The 20,356-nt window shown below is 48.8% G+C and overlaps 8 protein-coding genes across 8 annotated transcripts; 5 read left to right on the top strand and 3 right to left on the bottom strand.

The window, feature by feature from the left end:
• Positions 1 to 209: 209 nt before the first annotated feature.
• Positions 210 to 1,868, top strand: LAJ45_02095 (uncharacterized protein; the record flags this gene model as incomplete). The annotated part of the gene is made up of 1 exon (XM_046111687.1): positions 210 to 1,868. One exon carries the CDS (start codon positions 210 to 212, stop codon positions 1,866 to 1,868), a length of 1,659 nt encoding a protein of 552 aa, XP_045975631.1.
• A 294-nt stretch (positions 1,869 to 2,162) lies between these two features.
• LAJ45_02094 (uncharacterized protein) lies at positions 2,163 to 4,388 on the bottom strand (the record flags this gene model as incomplete). Its single annotated transcript, XM_046111686.1, has 5 exons — positions 2,163 to 2,532; positions 2,591 to 3,824; positions 3,884 to 4,091; positions 4,158 to 4,245; positions 4,300 to 4,388. The coding sequence occupies 5 exons, from the start codon at positions 4,386 to 4,388 to the stop codon at positions 2,163 to 2,165; spliced, it is 1,989 nt and encodes a 662-aa protein (XP_045975630.1).
• Positions 4,389 to 4,813: 425 nt separating this feature from the next.
• On the top strand, positions 4,814 to 8,353 carry LAJ45_02093 (uncharacterized protein; the record flags this gene model as incomplete). Its single annotated transcript, XM_046111685.1, has 1 exon — positions 4,814 to 8,353. One exon carries the CDS (start codon positions 4,814 to 4,816, stop codon positions 8,351 to 8,353), a length of 3,540 nt encoding a protein of 1,179 aa, XP_045975629.1.
• Positions 8,354 to 9,295: 942 nt separating this feature from the next.
• On the top strand, positions 9,296 to 10,183 carry LAJ45_02092 (uncharacterized protein; the record flags this gene model as incomplete). Its single annotated transcript, XM_046111684.1, has 3 exons — positions 9,296 to 9,638; positions 9,711 to 9,858; positions 9,913 to 10,183. The coding sequence occupies 3 exons, from the start codon at positions 9,296 to 9,298 to the stop codon at positions 10,181 to 10,183; spliced, it is 762 nt and encodes a 253-aa protein (XP_045975628.1).
• A 176-nt stretch (positions 10,184 to 10,359) lies between these two features.
• On the bottom strand, positions 10,360 to 11,510 carry LAJ45_02091 (uncharacterized protein; the record flags this gene model as incomplete). Its single annotated transcript, XM_046111683.1, has 5 exons — positions 10,360 to 10,691; positions 10,765 to 10,827; positions 10,881 to 10,984; positions 11,070 to 11,230; positions 11,292 to 11,510. 5 exons carry the CDS (start codon positions 11,508 to 11,510, stop codon positions 10,360 to 10,362), a joined length of 879 nt encoding a protein of 292 aa, XP_045975627.1.
• Positions 11,511 to 12,084: 574 nt separating this feature from the next.
• On the top strand, positions 12,085 to 13,835 carry LAJ45_02090 (uncharacterized protein; the record flags this gene model as incomplete). The annotated part of the gene is made up of 5 exons (XM_046111682.1): positions 12,085 to 12,390; positions 12,521 to 12,933; positions 12,992 to 13,118; positions 13,184 to 13,681; positions 13,755 to 13,835. 5 exons carry the CDS (start codon positions 12,085 to 12,087, stop codon positions 13,833 to 13,835), a joined length of 1,425 nt encoding a protein of 474 aa, XP_045975626.1.
• A 1,781-nt stretch (positions 13,836 to 15,616) lies between these two features.
• Positions 15,617 to 18,055, bottom strand: LAJ45_02089 (uncharacterized protein; the record flags this gene model as incomplete). The annotated part of the gene is made up of 4 exons (XM_046111681.1): positions 15,617 to 16,165; positions 16,224 to 17,511; positions 17,721 to 17,879; positions 17,931 to 18,055. 4 exons carry the CDS (start codon positions 18,053 to 18,055, stop codon positions 15,617 to 15,619), a joined length of 2,121 nt encoding a protein of 706 aa, XP_045975625.1.
• A 411-nt stretch (positions 18,056 to 18,466) lies between these two features.
• LAJ45_02088 (uncharacterized protein) lies at positions 18,467 to 19,711 on the top strand (the record flags this gene model as incomplete). The annotated part of the gene is made up of 4 exons (XM_046111680.1): positions 18,467 to 18,512; positions 18,575 to 18,690; positions 18,914 to 19,406; positions 19,470 to 19,711. The coding sequence occupies 4 exons, from the start codon at positions 18,467 to 18,469 to the stop codon at positions 19,709 to 19,711; spliced, it is 897 nt and encodes a 298-aa protein (XP_045975624.1).
• Positions 19,712 to 20,356: the final 645 nt, after the last annotated feature.

Raw genomic sequence — 20,356 nt, 5'->3', positions numbered from 1 at the left:
TCTGTGGTGGTGAGATTTGGTGATGCAAGCATTGACAGCGCCAAGCATGTGCAACCGCCGCTATCGAATATTTTTTTTTCTTATCGCGCACACAGAAACCCCACTTCCCCACGACATTGAAAATCTTCAAAACTTCATAAAAACACCAAAACTCACCAGTTCACAGTAAAAAATCCACACAACCCCCCACAAACCCACATCAACCCACCATGGCCACCCCCACCGACCCCCCCATCCACGCCCTCATCATCGACGCCGGCCCCCTCATCGCCAGCACCTCCACCAGCAGCCTCCTCACCCGCGCCCAGCGCATCTACACCACCCCCTCCGTGATCGCCGAGATCCGCGACCCCGCCACCCGCTCGCGCCTCGAGACCACCTGGCTGCCGTTCCTGCAGCAGCGCACGCCCAAACCGGAGAGCGTGCGCGTCGTGGCAGAGTTTGCGAAAAAGACCGGCGACTTTCCGGCCTTGTCTGTGACAGATGTGCAGCTGCTGGCGCTGACGTATGAGCTTGAGTGTGAGGGGAATGGCGGCGACTGGAGGCTGAGGAGGACGCCGGGGCAGAGGGAGGTGAATGGGCCTGTGCCGGGGAGGGGGGGGAAGGAGGAGGGTGTGGAGGAGAAGGAGGAGAGTGTGCAGGAGAAGGAGAAGGAGGGAGAGGAGGAGGAAGCAACAGCAGACAGCAAAGAGACAGAGGCTACAGATGCGCCCCAAGCAGGAGAAGCTGGAAAGCCGAAGCGGAAAAGCAAGAAGGCGCGAATGGCCGCAAAGAAGAGGGCCGAGCGGCAAGAGGCCGGCGAGGGGAGCGAGACCGCCGAGAAGACCGCAATTGAGGGAGAGACACGGGCACAGGCACAGGCAGAGGCACAGGCACAGGCACAGGCACAGGCAGAGGGAGAGCAGGCGGTGCCCGCGGAGGGAAAGAAGCGCAACAAGCATAAGGCCAGAAAGGGCACCCCCGCCCAAGACGGCGCTGCAGCAGCAGAAGCCGGAAGAGAAGAGGTCAAGGAAGCTGCAGAGGAGACAGCCGGGGAAGCTGCTGCTAAGCTCGAAGCTCCCGCAGCTGAAGCCAAAGAGGAGTCCAATGAAGCACCAGCATCTGAGGCACCCAAGCCCGACACCGCCTCAGCAGCAGCAGCACCCCAGGAAACTCCCCAAGAGCCCACCGCCACCAGCACGCTCCCCACCCCGCCCTCCACCGACGACGACTCCGCCTCCGACTCAGACTCGGACTCCGGCTGGATCACCGCCACCAACCTACACTCCTACAAGCACTCCGACGCCCACACCCCCGTGCACAGCACCCCCACCAAGAAACAATGGCCGCTCGCCGCCGCCCTCGCCACCACCGACTACGCCATGCAGAACGTGCTCCTGCAGATGAACCTGCACCTCGTCTCCCCGCACGGCCTGCACCGCATCCGCACCATCAAGACGTGGGTCCTGCGCTGCCACGCCTGCTTCAAGCTGTGCCGCGACATGAGCAAGCAGTTCTGCCCGACGTGCGGCGGCGCCACGCTGCTCAAGACCAGCTGCTCCACGGACAGCCAGGGCGGCTTCCAGGTGCACCTCAAGCGCAATATGCAGTGGAATAACCGCGGCGCCGTGTATTCGATCCCAAAGACGCAGCATGGGTCGGCGTCGGGCAAGGGCGTGAAGAAGAACTTGGTGCTGAGGGAGGATCAGGTCGAGTATCAGAGGGAGGTGAGGGTGCGGGCCAGGCAGAAGGAGAGGGATTTGTTGGATCCGGATTATTTGCCGGGTATCTTGACGGGGGAGAGGAGGGATGCGGGTGGGCCGATGCCGAAGATTGGGTATGGGAGGAAGAATCCGAATGAGAGGCAGGGAGGGAGGAATAAGCATTGATTTGGTGGTATATATTACTTGCTTTTATCCTCTTTTTGTATCTATTGGGGTTTTTTCTTTTTAGGTAGGACAACTGGTGTATATTTTCCCTTTATTACAAGTTTTATGTAGTTAGGTATCTTGGGGGTTTCTCTTTAGCTTTTCCTGGTAGAATAAAAGTTTTTGTCGTTTACATCTCAAATAATTAAGTCCCACTATCCCCCATCTCTCCCCTGCACTCCCCCGTACATTCCCTGATATACCGCAACAATCTACAACGCTCCAAACTATACAAGAGCACCACAATTACATTCATTACGGGTTAAGCCCCAACCCCGCCGCCGCCGCTGCCGCCGCCTGCTGATCCGCCACCCTCTTGGCCCTCAGCGTCGGATCCTTCAGCTCCTTAAAGTCGAGCCCGCAGTCGACCAGCATCGCAGAGTGCTGCCTCGTGATCTCCATGCAGTCCTCAAACACCTTGTTCTCCTCCGCGACCGCCTCGAGCTGGCGGTCAAAGAGCTCCATGTAGTCCTCGACCCGGTCCTTTGCCCACTTGACCAGCGCGCTCGCGAGACGGTACTCGAAGCAGCTGTTGTAGATCTCGACGGTGTTCTTGATGAGTGTGAACTGCACTAGTGCGACCTGGGAGATGTAGAGCGGGACGTCACCCTCGAATCGGACTTGTCTGTAAATTCCTTGTAAGCTTGATTTCTTCAACTAGTAGATAGAGATAAGCAACATACCTAGTCCGCTTCTGTATCACCGCCGACTTCGCCTCCAAGAACGCCTCCCGCGCGCGGTCCTCGAAATCGAGGCGTATGAGCCACTGCACATTCCCCTTCACCGTACTCTTCTTCGCCGGGTTCTCCGTCAGGTCCGTCGTGATGATGCCCGCGAGGCGCGACGCGCGCTCGTCCAGCTTAAAGTTGATGAGCTCAGCGACGAGGGCATTGTTCTTTGCGAGCGTCAGCGCGAGCTGGCGCAGCTTCTCGACGCTGGTCACGGCCTCCTCAAACTCGCGGTGCGCAATCTTCTCGTCGAGCTCGTCCATCTGCGTCTCGACCCAGCGCAGGTTGCGCGTCTGGCCCTCGACGGTGAAGAGCGCGCTCGTGGACCCGTGCGCGCTGAGCGAGTTGAGGAGGTCGCCCTTCTCGAGCAGCTTCGGGTCGCGTCCGGCGAGGAAGGTCATGCTGTCGCGGCGGCGGAGGTTGTCCTCGCTCTCGGCGCGCAGCGCCTTGCGCAGCTCGTCGGCGGACTTTTTGAACTGGCGGAGGAGCTCGACTTTTTTGGTGATTTCCTCGTTTTGGTAGACGAAGGACTCCTTGCCGACGCGGAGGTTGACGGCGTTGAGCACTTGGCCCTTCTTGGAGTCGCTGGGCGAGAGATCGACCATTTCTATCTCTGCGAGGGGCCAGCAGCGCTCCGCGACGTTCTTGATCTGCGGTGAGGCGCTGTTGTTGTTCTCCTGCCGCTTCTTCTTGACCGTTGCGATCAGGAGATGGTCGTTCAGCAGCACCATGTGCACGATCCGCCGGGGCTTCCATGTGGCTGCGTTCAGCTCGATCCAGTGCCGCGATTCGAGGATGATGTGTCGGCCTGGCACCGATGGCAGGAACTTTTGCGCTCCCTCGACCTGTTTCCAGAGCGCCTGGAGATGGCTCATGTGCAGCGCTGTTAGGTCTGCTACGCTGCTCCTGTTTGCGGCCTTGCGCGACTTGATGTCGCTGTTTGACATTGAGTTTTCTGAGTCTGTTTTGAGAGAGCTGGTGGTGTTGTGGAGATCGGTTAGAAGACTGCGGAGTGCTCTCATTTCTGTCTTGAGTTTGTCGATTTCTTTGGAAATCAATATAAACTGGGTACGGTTGACAAAGACGTTCTTCTGGAGATCTGAGGAAGTGCGGTTTCGGATTTCTTTGAGGCGGCGCTGGTAGTCTTTGATCTCCTCATCCGAGGCGTTCGCTAGGACAGCGGTAACAACTGGTTCTCACAACAATTAGTACACTGACCCTCCACAACAATGTGTACCGGGCGCATACATGTATCTGGGTTAAATGCCGGATCCCGAAACATGTTCAGGTCCAGGTCCACGTCGTTCCGGACCGTAGATTTGACTGGTAGCTTAGCACCTGCCCCAGCATTGATAGAAGGCATGGCCGGAATCGTAGGCATTGGCGGCAGCTTTCCTACACCCTCCACGGGCAATGGAAAACGTGTAGACATCCGTCGTTTGACCAAGTCGGCAACCTGAGAGGAGCGCCCTAGATCAGCTTCAAGCTTGCAATTGACAGCTCGCAGTCTCTAAAGGTTCACCTTTTCCTTATCCCTGGACCGGACCTGTAGCGGGATTGACGGGGTCGTGTCGAGCTTCGCTCCGGGCATCGGGGGCATAGGAACCTGTCTGCAAGGTACGTCAATAATAGTGACTTGAGTATATTTTGGGAGCTCTGATTACCTTGGAGGCCCAATGATGGGCTTCGTAGACTTCCCGCCCTTCCCGCTCTTCTTACGGAGCGAAAGCCCCTTGGATCTCTCTTTGTCCATGGTTGTGGTTGTGGTTGTGGTTGTGGTTGTGGTTGTGGTTGTGGTTGTGGTTGTGGTTGTGGTTGTGGTCTGTGGGTCCTGTAGGTTCTTTGTAGATGTTTAGGCAGGGAGAGAGCTGTTGCATGGTTGGATAGGGACTCGGGAGTGGAGGTCGTAACAACAATGGCAGGGTAACCAATTAAGCGAGAGCTTATGGGTGGGCACTGACCTTAGCTGCCTGCCGCGTGGGCATGCGGTCGGGGTACCTTCATCTTCATGCCTGCAGGTATCGATCGGTATCACTCGAGGTTCCCCACTACAACCACAACCACCACTGCTTGAACTGCAACTGCACTGCACCCACCACAACCACCACAACCACCACTACACCACAACCACAACCACTACAACCACAACCACTACAACCACAACCACTACAACCAGATATGGAGCATCTGCTCAATGCCCCCGTGGTGGGGCCGTACATGCTGCAGGAACTCGTCGAGGATCTGCCACTAAACACCCCCGAAAACGACCATGTAGATATTACATGCCTAGAGGCATGGGAGCAGAACCTCTATGTCGGTACCTCTGCACACGAAATCTTGCATTTCGTCTCTATCCCACCTACCCCAGCTCCTGTCTCATCAAGCGAGCCTCCAAGGCCCATTTACATACTTGCATCTCGTCTGCAGCCTCCTTCAACTAGAACGGAGCCTTCTATGCATATCAAGCAGATTGTCATAATCCCAAATGTTGCAAGAGCGTGCGTGCTTTCCTCCACAGGGTTCCTGTCATTTTATACCTTGCCGGAATTTTCGCCAGTGTCTGGCGCAAAGCTCAAGGAGGCCTCTTTCATTGGAGCTCTAGACCTGAACGAGGAGGAGTATGAGAGACGGGGCGGCGAAATCAGTGATGAGCGAGGGAAACAAGTGATAGTTCTAGCTAGGCAGTGCTTACGGATGATCCGTGTCGGGAGCTCCGTGCGACAGATCAAGCCTATAGATCTACCCACAGCTCCAATAAAAGCCGTGCGAAGAGGTGTGATAGCTTGTATCGCAAACACAGAGAACTATGCGTTAATAGATACCGATCAAATTCGCCAGATTCCGCTTTTCCCAATATCTTCAAACTTTGGAGATGAACCTGCTCCACCTCCACCTCCACCTCCACCTCCGCCCCCACCTCCACCCCCCACCCCGCCCGCCCCGGCGCCAGCGCCAGCGCCAGCTATGGAACGGTCTGCGTCCAGCTCTTCAGCGCCTATGTCAAGAACGCCTTCGGGGTCCCATCCTCCGCGAACATCATCACTCAGTGGGAACCGGGAGAGAAGGAACAGTTCTGCTGCAATGACCCGAGAACCAAGCACCGGTGCCCCACACATTAGATCTAGTAGCGCAAGTAACATTGGCCTTGGGCGACCTGGTTCGAGGGCTAGTGGCACCCGTGCGAAAACACCATCCCGGCTATCAGTTCCAGGCGCCTCTACATCGAGGCCAACGTCGCCTGCTCCAGCCTCGCCAAATTCGCCCCAGTCGAGCTCTCCTACTACCCATGCTCCAGGGCCTTCAAGTGGGAGCAGGAGAGCTTCTAATGCCTCTTCGGCTGTGCAAAGCCCTGGCCTTGGCCCATCGAGGTCAAGAACCTCAACTCCAGTACCAACCGTTTCAAACAGGCCGTTGCTACCACATATTGCCTCGCCAACCCCTTGTGAGTTCCTTTTAACAACAGGGACACGATGGGAAGACCCTGGAGTGGGGTTGTTTGTGAGTGATGAAGGTGATGTTACAAGAGGAACGATCAGCTTCGAAAGGTATCCGGAAGATATCCTGATTCAGGGAAGCTGGGTTATTGCCATTATTCCAGGCCGAGGAATAGAAGTTCAACGCTGGGACCTCGAGGGTGGAGATGCCGAGGAAGAGGATAGAAAGGGAATGTTGGAAATGGATTTGGATGGGTCGAGACTGGGCATCAAGGAAGTAAATGGCCTTGATGGAAGTGTAGTTGGTGGGGTCGTGGCAAAGCTGAGGCTAGAGCGAATATCTTTGAAGCCAGAGGCCGAGAGCGGTGATGGTGGTGAGGAATTGGGGAGAAGGGAGATGGAGGAGAAGGTTATTGCGGGACGAATTTCAACCGTGGACAGCAGGGCTGTTGTTTTCAAGGGAAAGAAAATATGGGTTTTGGTGCAAAGCCCATTGGCACTACGATTGGACTCTAAGCTGCCAATGGTCACAGCAGAAACGCTCGACGAGACGCCTAAAACAAGAGTGGAAAACATTCTAAAGATACTTCGAAAGGTTGACGCAATCGAGCCAAGCACTGAGAGGGAGTTCCATGAGGTTGCTTATATACGGCAGAAAGGAGGCCTACTGCTGCTAGGAGAGTTCCTCCGGCTCCCGACGTTTGAAGGCACCGAGATCGAGCAACAGGAAGTTATTATGACCGAGGAGGCGCTCATTGAAAGCGCCCTCGACCCAAGACTTGTCCTGGCGCTTTTTGGTGGAGACTTTAAGAACGATATCGTGATGAGTCATGGTGGTATTTGGGTTTATGGAGGTGTAAAACAGGTTTTTAACGCTATTTCTGAGACTCGATCTGAGGGAGCGTTCAGGAGGGATACATTACTACTTCTCAAGCGCTACCTAGCTGTTTGGAAAAGAAAGAAGGGATTCGGAAGTATAGCAGACGAAAAAGAGATCTTTGCGACTGTCGACATTTCCTTGATCCGAGTAATACTCATGCTCGATTCTCCAGAATATCTTCCTCAAAAGGGTACAACTTTGGTTCCCGAAGGAAACGTTAGGGCGGAACTTTATACATTGGTTGAGAAAGACGTAGAAGACTTTGATGGGACAGCAAAACTTCTAAATGATTTCGGAAGGCTTTATGTCCTCAGTATACTTCTCCAAAGCAGGAAACTTTTCCGAGAGGTCTTGGGAACGTGGAAGAGACTTTTAGAAGAGGGGGACGCTACAGGAGAGTTTGGCGACGGTGAAGAAAGGGTCAAAAAGTATCTACTAGGCCTAAAGGATAGGGCACTAGTTGAAGAGTTTGGTAAATGGCTGGCAGCCCGAAATCCAAGGTTGGGCATTCAAGTTTTTTCGGATGAGAGGGCCAAGGTCAGATTTGAACCTGCAAAAGTTCTGGAAATCCTGAAAGAGTATTCGCCCACAGCTGTAAGAGGCTATGTCGAGTCCCTTGTTGAAAGGGGGAACAAAGAATACGCAGATGAGCTGATATTCTTGTACCTTGATGATTTAATAAATGTCCTCGACACCTCACCTTCTGCCTGTGAGCGACTTCAGCTCTCTTACGAGTCTTACAGGGCTCTTACTTCGCCGAAACCTACATACCGCGAATTCATTGTTGACAACTCATCGCCGTCATTCGAAGGTGATGGGCAAAATGATTGGTGGAGGGATCGGTTACGATTTCTCGAACTTTTAGGAGGCGAGGGGAGCTACGATATCCCCAAAGTCCTTGCACGCCTGAGCAAATTCAGAGATGTGCTTGTCCCTGAGATGGTTATTCTCTATGGAAAAGAAGCCCGTCACGAAGACGCTATCCGGTTACTCACACATGGCTTAGAAGACTTTGATACAGCTATCAACTACTGTCTCTTTGGCGGACTCAGCATCTTTCAAACACGTAAAATAATCACCGATCGTGAGGAGCAGAAAGCACTGTTTGCAATACTTCTAGGGGAGTTTTTGAAGCTGGAAGATTATGACGACCGATTAGAACAAACGAGGATGTTGTTGGAAAGATTCGGCGGATGGTTGGATCTGGTGCATGTTTTAGAAGTTGTGCCTGAAAATTGGAGCGTTGAAACACTGTCTGGTTTCTTGCTAAGTGCGCTGCGGCAGATGGTAAGGGAGAAGGCGGAAGTGAGTATTTTAAGAGGACTAAGGAGCGGTGAAAACCTGAAGGTTGAAGGCGCGTTTGTGGATAAATGTGATGAGATTGGTCCTTCGATCGAGAAGTGATTTATGGGTATTTGGTAAACGTGGGTAACTGTTTTTCTTAGATTTCCAGGGTGCTTTTTTAAAGCATCCATGGATAAAAGGTTGTTTCCTGGGGGTGCAGATACCGTGTAAATCTAAATAGGGAGGAGAGCGTAGTGTGATCTCCAAACCTTCTATATTGCTCTAGAAATGATACCAAACACATCTACTACTAAGTGAGAGTTGGGTGTGCGAATATAGTAGTAATCGTGGCCGGCACATATTTTTTTAAGTATCCGCCTGCTTTTCTTCTTTGTTTTTGTTGCTATCCCCTTAACCTTTAGACCCGGGAAATATTATACGTGCTTCTTTTATGCTAGACTACATATACCTTTAGTATTCAAAAGTCCAGTGGTTGTTTTTGCAAGCGTCGCGGGTGAATTAACAAAACATATTGGTGTGTTTCTAGTATTCAGGGGTGTTTGGTTAATCACCACTAGATGGTTAAAACTTGCCACCGAGTAGTAAGGTATCTAGAGAAGGCATTTAAGTACTCAGAATGCAAAGACACTAAAAGCATAGAAGATGAGATTATTGAACTATATGGAACTATATGGAACTAAATCACACTTTTTGTGGGATGACTTTGAGTGGTTGTTTGGGGCGGTTATAAAGTTGACGACTGTTGATTCTGAGCTTTGATGGGGTTTTCCTCGACAACGGTTGGCAACACCCAACTACCAAACACCCCCGGATACGAGAAACACACCTATAGTATGAGTGTGCACGTAACTGCATATGATATCACTCGCATTCACATGCCTGTAAAGTCACGTGAATCGACTTAAGAGTGGTTTTAACTTACTAAGACGTAGTTGGTCACGTGCTTTTATCCCCCAGTCAGTTGGCTGCAGAGATGAGTTTCCACTATCCCAACTTTTCAGAGGAGCACACTTAACATCAAACCTCAAGAACATCCTCATCATGAGTTTTATTACACGGAGAGCTATTGGGCGCCGCCTTGGCTCAGTAAACTCAATCAATTCAGGCTTCCAACCCCGCACCTCTGCTGCCTACCTACTCCCACGATTCGTTACCAATGCTGCTGCTACCAGTGAAGGCCCTGCGGCAAACTCCAAGCCCGAAAAGATTTTGAGTACAGGTCTCAAAGACTCTCCTGAACTTATCGTTGACGAGGGTCTTGGCCCCGACAAAAAAATTGATTGGTCAAAATCGTTCCATGGTTTGTCGGTAGAACCATTCAGCAAAGAGACTGCAGATGTACTACTTGCACCTCTAGACCCAGAGGATGTAGAAGTCAAGCCTGGTATTCAACTCCTTGGCCTTTAAATTCATCATAATTGAAGCGGATAATTAACAGCTCTGTAATTGTTGGTAGACGGAATCATTTACCTGCCCGAAATCAAGTACCGCAGAATCCTGAACAAAGCTTTTGGCCCAGGTGCTTGGGGCCTAGCACCGCGAGGGGAGACAATTGTGACCGATAAGGCTGTTACAAGAGAATATGCTCTCGTCTGTAATGGAAGGTACGATTTTGTTTGCACAACGAGCTCTTGGGACCTAATTAATTCGTGAGATAGACTAGTCTCAGTTGCGCGTGGCGAGCAGGACTACTTTGACCCGAGCGGAATCCCAACAGCAACCGAAGGATGCAAGTCTAATGCACTTATGCGATGTTGTAAAGATCTCGGTATTGCCAGCGAGCTATGGGACCCTCGTTGGATTAGGGGTTTCAGGAAGAAGTATTGCGATGAGAAATTTGGAGAGCACCAGCTGACCAAGAAGAAAAAGAAGTTGTGGGTCAAGAAGGGAGATACATTGGAATACCCGTACAAGGTTGTTGGTTTTTAAGGTGATTAGGCTATCCTTCTAGGTTCAGGGAGTTCTATTTTCTTTTTTTCTTTTGTTTTTGTTTTACTACTGTAAGATAAGACTGTCTGGGGGTAAAAGACTAGATATACACCGAAATTCCCCTCATTGATATTTTGTAAAGCTATCAGACGTTTAAACTAAAAATCAGGTTACATTTAAATCTTTGACGTTACGGCATAGTGATAATCAGGCTGGGCGAGGTCAGCTCTGATTTTATAACTGTCCTCTGCGTCCTCCAAAAGCTGAAGGTCAATTTCCCCAATCACCATCTGCTCATCAGTCCCGTTAGCCTTAGCTATAGGTCCCACCAACGGCATGGTGATTTGCGATAGCCCAGCGAATCCACTCCCCTCGTGGCCACCAGCATTGGAGAAGATGATAGCAGCAACATTCTCATAAGCTCTTGAAACTACTATGGATTGTAAGAATATGGCTTCTGAGTCGGGATACCGACTGAAGGTGGCCACATCAAGATCTTTCAGTGTCCCTTTGAATCATAGTCAGCATTAAAACGCTGCTCGAGCAGTAGTTATAAAGAGGATAGCTACAGGGGTCTTTACAAAATGTTGGAATGATGATGATATTAGCGCCTTGGGTTATAAGGGCTCTGAATGCCTCGGGGACTATAGCTTTATGTAAGATACCGGAGTAATTTCGGTTGATAGTGGAATATTACATGCAAGGTCCCAGCATATCAGAAGTCCCACCTTTCCTAGCGGGGTATCTATGACGGAATGAGGATTATGTCCAGCGGCCTCAAGAAGACCTCTTTCCGTATGCCTTGTATTTCTCAGCATTATACGCAAATAAAGTAGGAATATGTCAGCTGGAGCTGACAGACGGGTGGGTCAAGCTAGGTATTCACCACAAGTTCTTTTTTGTATAAGAGCCCAGTACATCGCCTGTATTCGATATGAAATAGGCAACGTTGTAGAGCATTTCCTTGCCGTTCTCTTCGTCTGGGGAGACGTGCTTTTCCACAAAGGTTCCGGGAACAATATTGATATTGCATTCTTTTGCCAATTCCTACCGCCCAAAACTTCAGCAGGGTGAAAGAGCAAGGCCCGGCACGAAAAGGGCATCTCACGCAGAATTTGGCCAAATATGTCCTGTCATCAGCAGCATCTGCAAAGTGCGGCTCCTTCGGTACCCAGCTTGTTAAACAATATTCTGGAAGTACGGCTAGCTCTGCCCCTTCTGTTGCAGCTTGCTGTATGAAGGTTTTAGCGCGTTGGAAATTCGCCTCCATTTGCATAGGCTTTGGATGCAATTGAATCACAGCGCATTTGAACTTTTTGGCAGTCATTCCGGAGAACTGCTAGCTTGACGTATGGAATCAGAGGTATCTAAAGATCCGTATTAGAGAGAGAGGTGGATAGATCGAGGAAATATATATAGATGCGGTGACTAAATAAGTGTAAATGTAGCTTAAGGTTACGAGTACATGCGGTTAGGCCTTGTAGTTGTCAAGGTAGGTGCAGGTAGATGACGTGACAAAACACATATCTTGTATCTCTACACAAGTATTTACAGTCCGAATTGTAGTGAAACATTTCCTTCAGGCTACTAAAGGAAATTTATACTGCATGAAAGGAAACCAAATTTATCAAAAAGAAATGATTAAACAATGAAAATTTTCATTACTTTATTAAATAGTCTTTCCGAACACTGTCCCAGCAGTTGCTGTAGTTCTCTAGCCTATGATGTAATCATCTACTCTATAATATCGAGCGAATGCAGGGCAAGCCCTAATTGCCCCACAGGCTTCTTGGCGAGGGGTTCCACAGGCGCAGATCTAGCGATAGCGGGAAAAAATAAATCGATACAGAACGTCAGATTCCCTCCTCAATCACGACACCCATTACCTCCTGCTCGCTAATATGCTGTCGGGTCAAAGAACAAACGGCGGCAATATGCACGATTACGATGATGATGTTGACGACGAAGTTCTCGCTTCAACCATTGTTGAAGCCCTTCAGGACGATGGCGAATACGATGATATAGAACCAAGGTCTGGCAGCCTCCAGCTTTCGGGGGACGATATTCAACAGCGGCTAGCATCTGCCGCTCAACCTTTGGAATTTCAGGCGACGCTAGGCGCCCGATTTGCAAGCTATGACAACTACTGCAGTCTCTTTCACTTCATTCTAAACTCTGATGGACCGGTGGATCTCGAGCTTCCAACTGTGAGTTGATCTTGGGATCTTTGTTGCGCATTTTTTTAGCCCATATGGCTTTGGGTTAGCGGACTTTGGTCAAGGAGGGTGAGTTGGTAGGGACCGAAGGATGTAAGAGCTAATGATATGGCGAGGATAGTACTACTGGGCTTGGGATGTTATCGATGAATTCATCTACCAGTTCAACAGCTTCTGTATCCACCGCAACAACGTCGCAAGGAAGGGACAGAATGAGGAGGAGAAGCAGCTGTTACGAGACAACCCACAGACATGGGGATGCTACAGTGTTCTCAACGTCCTTTACTCGCTAATCCAGCGTTCCCAAATGAATGAGCAGCTCGCTGCTATCAAGAGAGGAGAGGATCCAAACGAAGTTGCCGGTGAATATGGTTCTCGCCAACTTTATAGGATGTTGGGATACTTCAGTATCATCGGGCTTCTCCGTGTGCACTGTCTTCTTGGCGACTTCACACTTGCCCTGAAGACTTTGGATGATATCGAGTTGAACAAGAAAGCAGTTTTCGCCAGAGTTATGGCTGCTCACTTCACAACGTGAGTTCTAAGGTGTCAAAAACATCTCTTATAATTTGGTAACTAAACATGAAAGCAGATACTACTATGTTGGTTTCAGCTACATGATGATGCGCCGCTATGCCGACGCTATCAAGGCATTCTCTCACATCCTTGTCTATGTTTCCCGGACCAAGAACCTGGGGAAGAATGCCCAATTCGACTCTGTTAGTTCCCTGAAGCACCCATATAAACAAGTACTAAGACAATTCCTGATTAATTCGGTATATAGATTACCAAGAAGAACGATCAGATGTATGCTCTAATTGCTATCTGCGTTGCTCTCTGCCCGACTCGTCTTGACGATACCATCCACGCTACTCTTCGTGAGAAATACGGCGACCAGTTCCAGCGTATGCAACGTGGAGGTCTTGACACTCTTCCCATTTTCGAGCAGCTCTTCAATTCTGCCTGCCCCAAGTTTATTTCTCCTATCCCCCCAGATTTCGACAAGCCAGAGAACAATATCGACCCTGCGCAGCACCATCTTGCGTGCTTTATGTCTGATGTTAAGAATGCCATGCTTGGACCAACTCTGAAGAGCTTCCTCAAGCTTTACACAACCCAGGACTTGCATAAGCTTGCAGGTCTCATTGATCTCAAGCCGGAGGATCTTAGGAGGCAGTTACTTGTTTACAAGCAGAGGAGCAGGCAGACTAGGTGGAGCGAAGGTGGACTTTTAGAAGGTGACATCGTCAATACTTCGGACCTGGACTTTGCTCTTGAAGGGGTACGCTTTCATAATTACCGCTTGATAACAAATGCAATATTTAATACGAATACTGATATGAGCCTTGCACTAGGACTTGATCCACATCTCCGAGGCTAAAACTGGACGAAAACTTGTAGACTGGTACCTAAGGAACCTTGCCAGAACTTACTAGACAATTCAAACTGGAAGGTGCGGAAATAGGGCATAGAAAGAAACTAGATGTTTGATAAAGTCGGATTTTACTATCATACTCTATCAAGGTCGAAACGTTACTAATGCGGTTGGATGGTTTGTTGGCGGCGGTGTCTCTGGATTGATTTTTCTCTTTTTTTTTTTTTTTTTTTTTTTGTGGGAAACCCTGGTGCACGATATCAGTAAAGAAAAAAAAAATTGAACCATAGATTGGGTGCATTTCTATCGGTGCTCAGGGGGCCTCATTTTTCTTGGTTTTCACTGATCCCTACGCGCACACCCGATAGGTGAATATAAAGATCGTTGTTTCTTCCAAACTACATGTATCTATGTAGTTTGTTTTGCCCATGACCACTGTCATGAGTCATGTGATATCACTCGGATACCTATGTACTACATGTATGCATGTCTCAAATATTTCTGATAGATACATAGAATATGTCTCCCAAGGCCTCTATATACGGGCAATAGAAGGCTCATGAAAGCTAATCCCCCAACCCCGCGCATGTATAAACCCAGACCTGAATGCGATACGATTTTTGACAATGATAAACGGAAAGTTCATTTTACACCTAAACTTTCACCTCGAGCTCTAAGCTGTATATGTGTATCTTCAATGGCACGAGAACTTCGGCCCCCTATAGAGAGGGTATCGTATATACACCATAATACCACCTGCTGGTGGTCCTCTACACCTTTTCCTCCACACTATTCCCTTGGTGTATACAGATAACTACACTCTCCCTAGACGGCACCATCGAAACAATAACCAAGATATAAGCCCAAGGCTTACATGTAACCCACAGACACCACAAATCATACATTCCATGCCAATCAAGTGTCCAGGAAGAAGATGAAATGAACTCTCCACCAAACCCAGTAAATTCAAATCTGGCGTGATTCATCAAGAACATCTACCTATGAAAAGCCACTTGTCTACAGGGACACTAGGACGTGATTGATATGGTGTACCAACAATCACAGCGGATCGACGGCAAAGGCTATAATGGCAGCCCTAAAGTCATGACTTCCGGCCTCAGAGCCTCGATGATGGCACATGGAGGAAGCCTTTATGAATGACTTGAAGGAGGGACCCACCGGATTAATGCAACCTCGAAGATAGACTACATGTATCTACTAGGGCCGTGGCCGGACAGTAGACAATCGCGGACATGCCTTAGCTACCTAGTGATCGACTATCTTTGGTGACTTCAATAAGGGGCAATATCACGTTAGTATTACGCCTACCGGAGTAAGTTCTCCGACTATTGCAACTATGGCCGCAGCCAACAAACAGACTTATCCGGCAGTTGTGGTTTATTACTAGACCGAGTGATGATTCATGATCGAGTATTTATACACACTACATGTACGTAACATCCGCGAACCAGGTTAAGCGCTTCAAATTCCTTTGAGGCATGCATGTGCTAACTTTGGATCATAATCCATAGAGTGCAAGAGGCTTATGTGAAGGGCACTTGTAAGACAGTATGTAACCGCATTATTTTCGAGCTCTACTATGCTAACGTTCTCGTCAAACAGCGGACAACACTACTAGAATAGATTGATATAAGCATGATTATGAATGATCCAGTGGTGATTTTACTAGTAATGTAATGCAATTTTGACTTTTATTTTTGATTAACCTTAACTATAGGCTATGAACTTATAAAAGCAACCGTTTCGTGCTTCCTTCCAACCCCAAAACAACTAATGCTAAACCTCCGTATGATACCATCACGTACTCAAGCGCGTTTATAGTTAAAAGCATTCATTGAGCCCATCATCAGAAGCTCTGGGAGTTGTTGAGAGGGACTTCCCCATTTCCTTGGAGCTAAGAGCTCCAATAGCGTTAGCAACCTCTGGGGTTGACACTTTGGGGTCTTGCACACGGCTGCTCTCGCCTTTCCCCGAGGAAGAATAACCTCTCTCCGGTGAATAGTTGATAGAACTAGATCGAGGACTAATAGGCAATGGCTTGCTTAAGTCCTCAAACATCCTGATAAGTTTCACAGGCAGGGGGCGTGGTGGAGAAGCTACAACTGGAGAAGTGATAGGGTTTCTGGAGGCTCTAGCCATGCGGCGAGGGAAAAGCCAATTCGAAGTCTCTTCAAACGGGACATTTCCCTTCTTACTATTCTCCGAAATATCAGTTTTCTCTGATGTTGGCAAGGGTAGCAATGGGGACGGTGTCCTTGCTCCTGTATCTTCTGCATCTAGATGGTAGGGACAATCCGCACTATCATTCTCAGAAACGGGAGAATCCCGGAGAAGATATTCTCTATCAGAGGATTGGGATATGGGGGAGGGCTTTGTATATAAAGGTCAGCGAAATCGAATAAGAGAAGAAATGAAGATCATGGTATACCCAGCGGACAGCTCTCGTTGAACACGGCGACGACAGCATGCTACCCTCGTCCCGTCCTTCTTCATTCACTGGCTTCATGACCTCCACGCCTTTTTCGGCCCATTTCCCCATAGAAAGCTTCCATTTATCCTCTTCATCACCTGTTTGTTGTGGGCTTATAGGGTCAGAGATATCGTAAGCATCATCAAACCCTTCCCAATGTTTGCAGCAATCACTATCTTCAGAGTCAGATGGGGCTTCGCCCTTCCCTGGCGACATCTCAAGATTGCCAAAATTGCAATCCTGTTTTAAAGTGGCAGACGACCCTTGAAGGAGCTGGAACTCGTTCGGTGTGGGCGTTAAGCTTCGTGGTCCGACCACTTCTGGGCTTGGGTCAAGAAGATTAGCTCTTGATGTACGATGTGCCAACCCCCACCTCTGCAACTTATCCAGGCGCGGCCGTTCGAGCGGTTCAAGGTGTGGACTATCCATCCAGTGCGGATCATTAATCATCACGGGTCTAAAGTTCTCAGATTTCGATTGGTCCTCGCCTTCTTTTTTTCCAATTGACCCTTTCAGTTTCATTTCAGCGATCAAATCCTTGTATTTACGATTCCACCCAATTGTCATAGATGTCTCTTTGTTCAATTCAGCAGGCAATATATTGTCTGGTTTTTGGGCAGCGCCATGATCAGACATAGATATTGTTCTCAAATCGGCAGATAGTTTATCCCGAAGGTCAGAAGTAAACAGTTTCCTCTCAAGTTTTTGAGAAAGTGCTGAAATACAATCTTCAGCTTGACAGCCAACGTGTTGAACATTGTTTGTTTTTGCCTGAGTTGATTCAGAGATTCCCAGGATTAGTGTGCTCCCGGTATCATCGGTAACGAACATTCTGTCAGAGGATGCTATATAATCTGAAAAATTCGCTTTTTGCACCCTTATTCGAAGAGAATCGTCCTTGCTGGAGGCCCAGGCCGTATCAGACGCAGGAGAAGGCCAGCGTTTGGGAGATGGCACATATTCGTCGGGGTATTCCATTTCGCCAGGAGAAAGTTCAAATGGACTTGGTGTGTTACTCTCCACCTGCTTCCCAACTGACCAGTGTGGGGAAATTCTTCTCCTTGATAAATCAAAGATTTTATGTTCTGGTGTTTTCAGGTATCCGTCAACGCAAATCATACTTCCTGCTGAGCGATAGCTCGGAGAGGAGGAGTCACTCGTGTTGTATTTCAGGGAACTATCCCGAGATGCCCCAACAGAAATGTTCGAATATCTTCCAGAATGGTGTGTGACGCTCATACCAGTCCTAGAAATATCAGGGTTCATCCCTGAAGATGATAAGTGGTGTTTTTTTCTTGGATGACCACGATTCGAGCCTACATCTTCACTGAAATCAGAGATGAAACTTTGTCGACGGAAATTCAAGACCTTCGTTCCGGGAGGCACACAGCGGTAATCGTTATTCTCACTACCTATGTGATTAATAGTTTAAACTGTAGCGAAGGGAATACTAACCAGTCAGAGAAAATAAGATCTGGTTTTTGCTCTATACCAACAAAGGCGGCAAGATTTTCCGCTACAGATTGCAAGACATCTCGAAGAGAGAATATATCTAGGCCATCATGAGCAGAATCGTAGATAAGCCAAGCACAAATGACAGTTATTGCGAGAAGCCTTCACAAGGTTTAGATAATGGCTTTAGAGAAGGAAGTCATGAGGAAATACCCAGATAATAGTAGCAATAGACCACATAAGACAAACAAAATTAGAAAAGAAGCAAAGAACCATGTCAAAGGACTTGGATATGGTATACAGAAACGCTGTATCTGGATATCCAGCGAGTTATTCATGTTCGCTTGAATGGTTGCAATAATGGTTGCTAAGAAAAAGGATTTGGTTGAAAGAGCTAATGGATGCCAGGATGGATGAATATGGCGAGAGGGAGCGTAGGCTACATGTATCTACAGCAATTGGAATCAAGCTAGACTACTAGACTACACCCTTGCTTCACCTCTTATCACTCTACCACAAAGCCGGGTAACAGGTGCCAAGACATCCAACTTAGTGGGCCTTAAACTTCTGGAGTGAGCCATCCTGGCGGCTCCCATTCCTCCCCCAGTTACTCAATAGCCAACGACGGTTGCGGAATTTCTTAAATCAACCACAACATAACCTCCCACTCCAAAGCTTGACACTCCCTAATCAATCATCGTCAACATCGAAGGTTCTCCTCACCCATAGTTTACAGCCTAATCTCAGATATGTCAAACGCGAAAGCCATCTCCCTAGACGATATGATCGCCGAAAGTAAGCTGTTCCGCACTTCACGCGTGTCCACCAGTGGCAGCTGCTTACATTCACCCTTGCAGATCGTCGTGCAAGAGCTTCTGAGATCGCCAGCGCGACCATGGGTAGACACCGCAGTCAAGGCTCAAACGTACCTACGGGACCCGCGAAACTAAACGGACGAGGGAGTATTGGAAAGGTACGCCCTTGATCAACGAAGCAGAAAACCCCCGTCATCGTACTACTCCTCCATCTTTTGCCTGCAATCTGCCCACCTCTCCCCTCCAGCCACGAATGAATAAAAGAGGAGGGGGAAAGGGTATAGGGGAGAGGAGGTAGTAATGCAGGAGGGAAAACTACGCTACCTCATTCTTCTTATCGTCCTCGGGATCTGAAACCTAACGGCAAGCTTTGAATCACAGCGCGCCGCGGCCTCTGGCAGTGGCATCGGCAACTTGGCCCCGGCCACTGGCCTCAACGGAAAATGGACACACGACCTGCATCAGCATAACAACGCATCGCGAGTGTCAAAGCTCCCTACGACACTTTCACCCGCCATTGCCCGCTCCCTCCAGGGCAATAGACTTTTCGCAGCCCTGCATGGGGCGCAGACACCTACCGGCCCGTCGGCAGATCTAATTCCTAGTGGCCCGAGAAAGAATCGTGGCGCAAACATCCGCGGTCAAGCCTCTGGCTTCTCGATCAAAGGTTTCGCAGGGCCGTTCGTGGTCCAAGCGTCGAATTTTGCACCTGGAACCACAGCGGAAGACATCAAGATGGCAATGTTGCCACTGGGAAAGATCCTGAGCTGCATCATCCTCTCTGCAAACCCTACGGTCATATGTGAGATCGTTTTCGAAAAGAAAGAAGCTGCAGATCAGTGCATTCTACAATACAACAACCAGCTTGCTGATGGTAAATTATTTTCTTCTTTGTTTATCTCCCTCGCGAAGTTGCTCTTGCTGACACGAAAAGAAGGCCGCCTTCTTCACCTTACGCTTAAGCCTGGTCCACCAGTCAGTAGGCTCATGCATCATGGCGGAGCCGCTCCAAGACCGCCTCCTAGACAGACAGACCCGAATGTGGCTCGCGAGGAAGCCGATCGTCAGCGTAGGTTGACCAATATCAGCTACCAAGACGGAAGCTATGGTGTTAGGCCACCACCACTGTATTCCGATGCCCTTGTTCAGAGAGGGCGGGGGTTTAACAACAGCCGATAAACGGGGAAATATTTGCTCTCTAATTTCTATATTCTATTAAGAGATTCTATCAAGTGGGGGTGGGGTTAAATGAAAAAAATGAGTGAAAATCAGCTTTGACCTGGTCGGTCCTAGGGTCTGCTGCAAGGGCGGAGGGTCTCTTATCTCTTATCTATGTACCTGTTTTCAGGCAGAATAGGTTAGACCCCTGCCTTGCTTGCTTGCGTTGGTCTGGGGTTGTCTTGTCTTTGTATGATAGCTATCTTTCTCTCATATGGCCTTCTTCCTACCCTTGTTTAGGTATAAATCTTAGCTCTTTCATCAATCTGTTGATTAATCATCGATTGATAGAGACTTTATCACTTATTATTCTTCCTTTTCCTTATTTGGCCTTTCCTAATCGCATGTTTTTCTTGATGTTTTTACTATCTTTTCTTTCTTCTTTAATCATTAGGATGCTTACGGGATTGGGTTGGGAACACTGGAAATTTATCGTTTACATACCTTCAAAACCATTGTACCTTCTCACTGTGAATCGGAACACTTGGTTTTAGCACTTTTTGCGTTGACAGCATTTTGTTGACAAATCCCCTATTCCGTATTGTCCGAGATATCAAATAACTATATCCAAGGGCCAGAGTATTAATCCAGGCGATTCCCTGAGTG

This window comes from Morchella importuna (genome assembly GCF_003444635.1).
Source record: "Morchella importuna strain M04M26 chromosome Unknown Morimp01GS003, whole genome shotgun sequence".
Lineage (NCBI taxonomy): Eukaryota > Fungi > Ascomycota > Pezizomycetes > Pezizales > Morchellaceae > Morchella > Morchella importuna.
The sequence above is the reverse complement of the archived record's forward strand: the minus strand, read 5'-3'. Positions and strand labels throughout refer to the sequence as shown.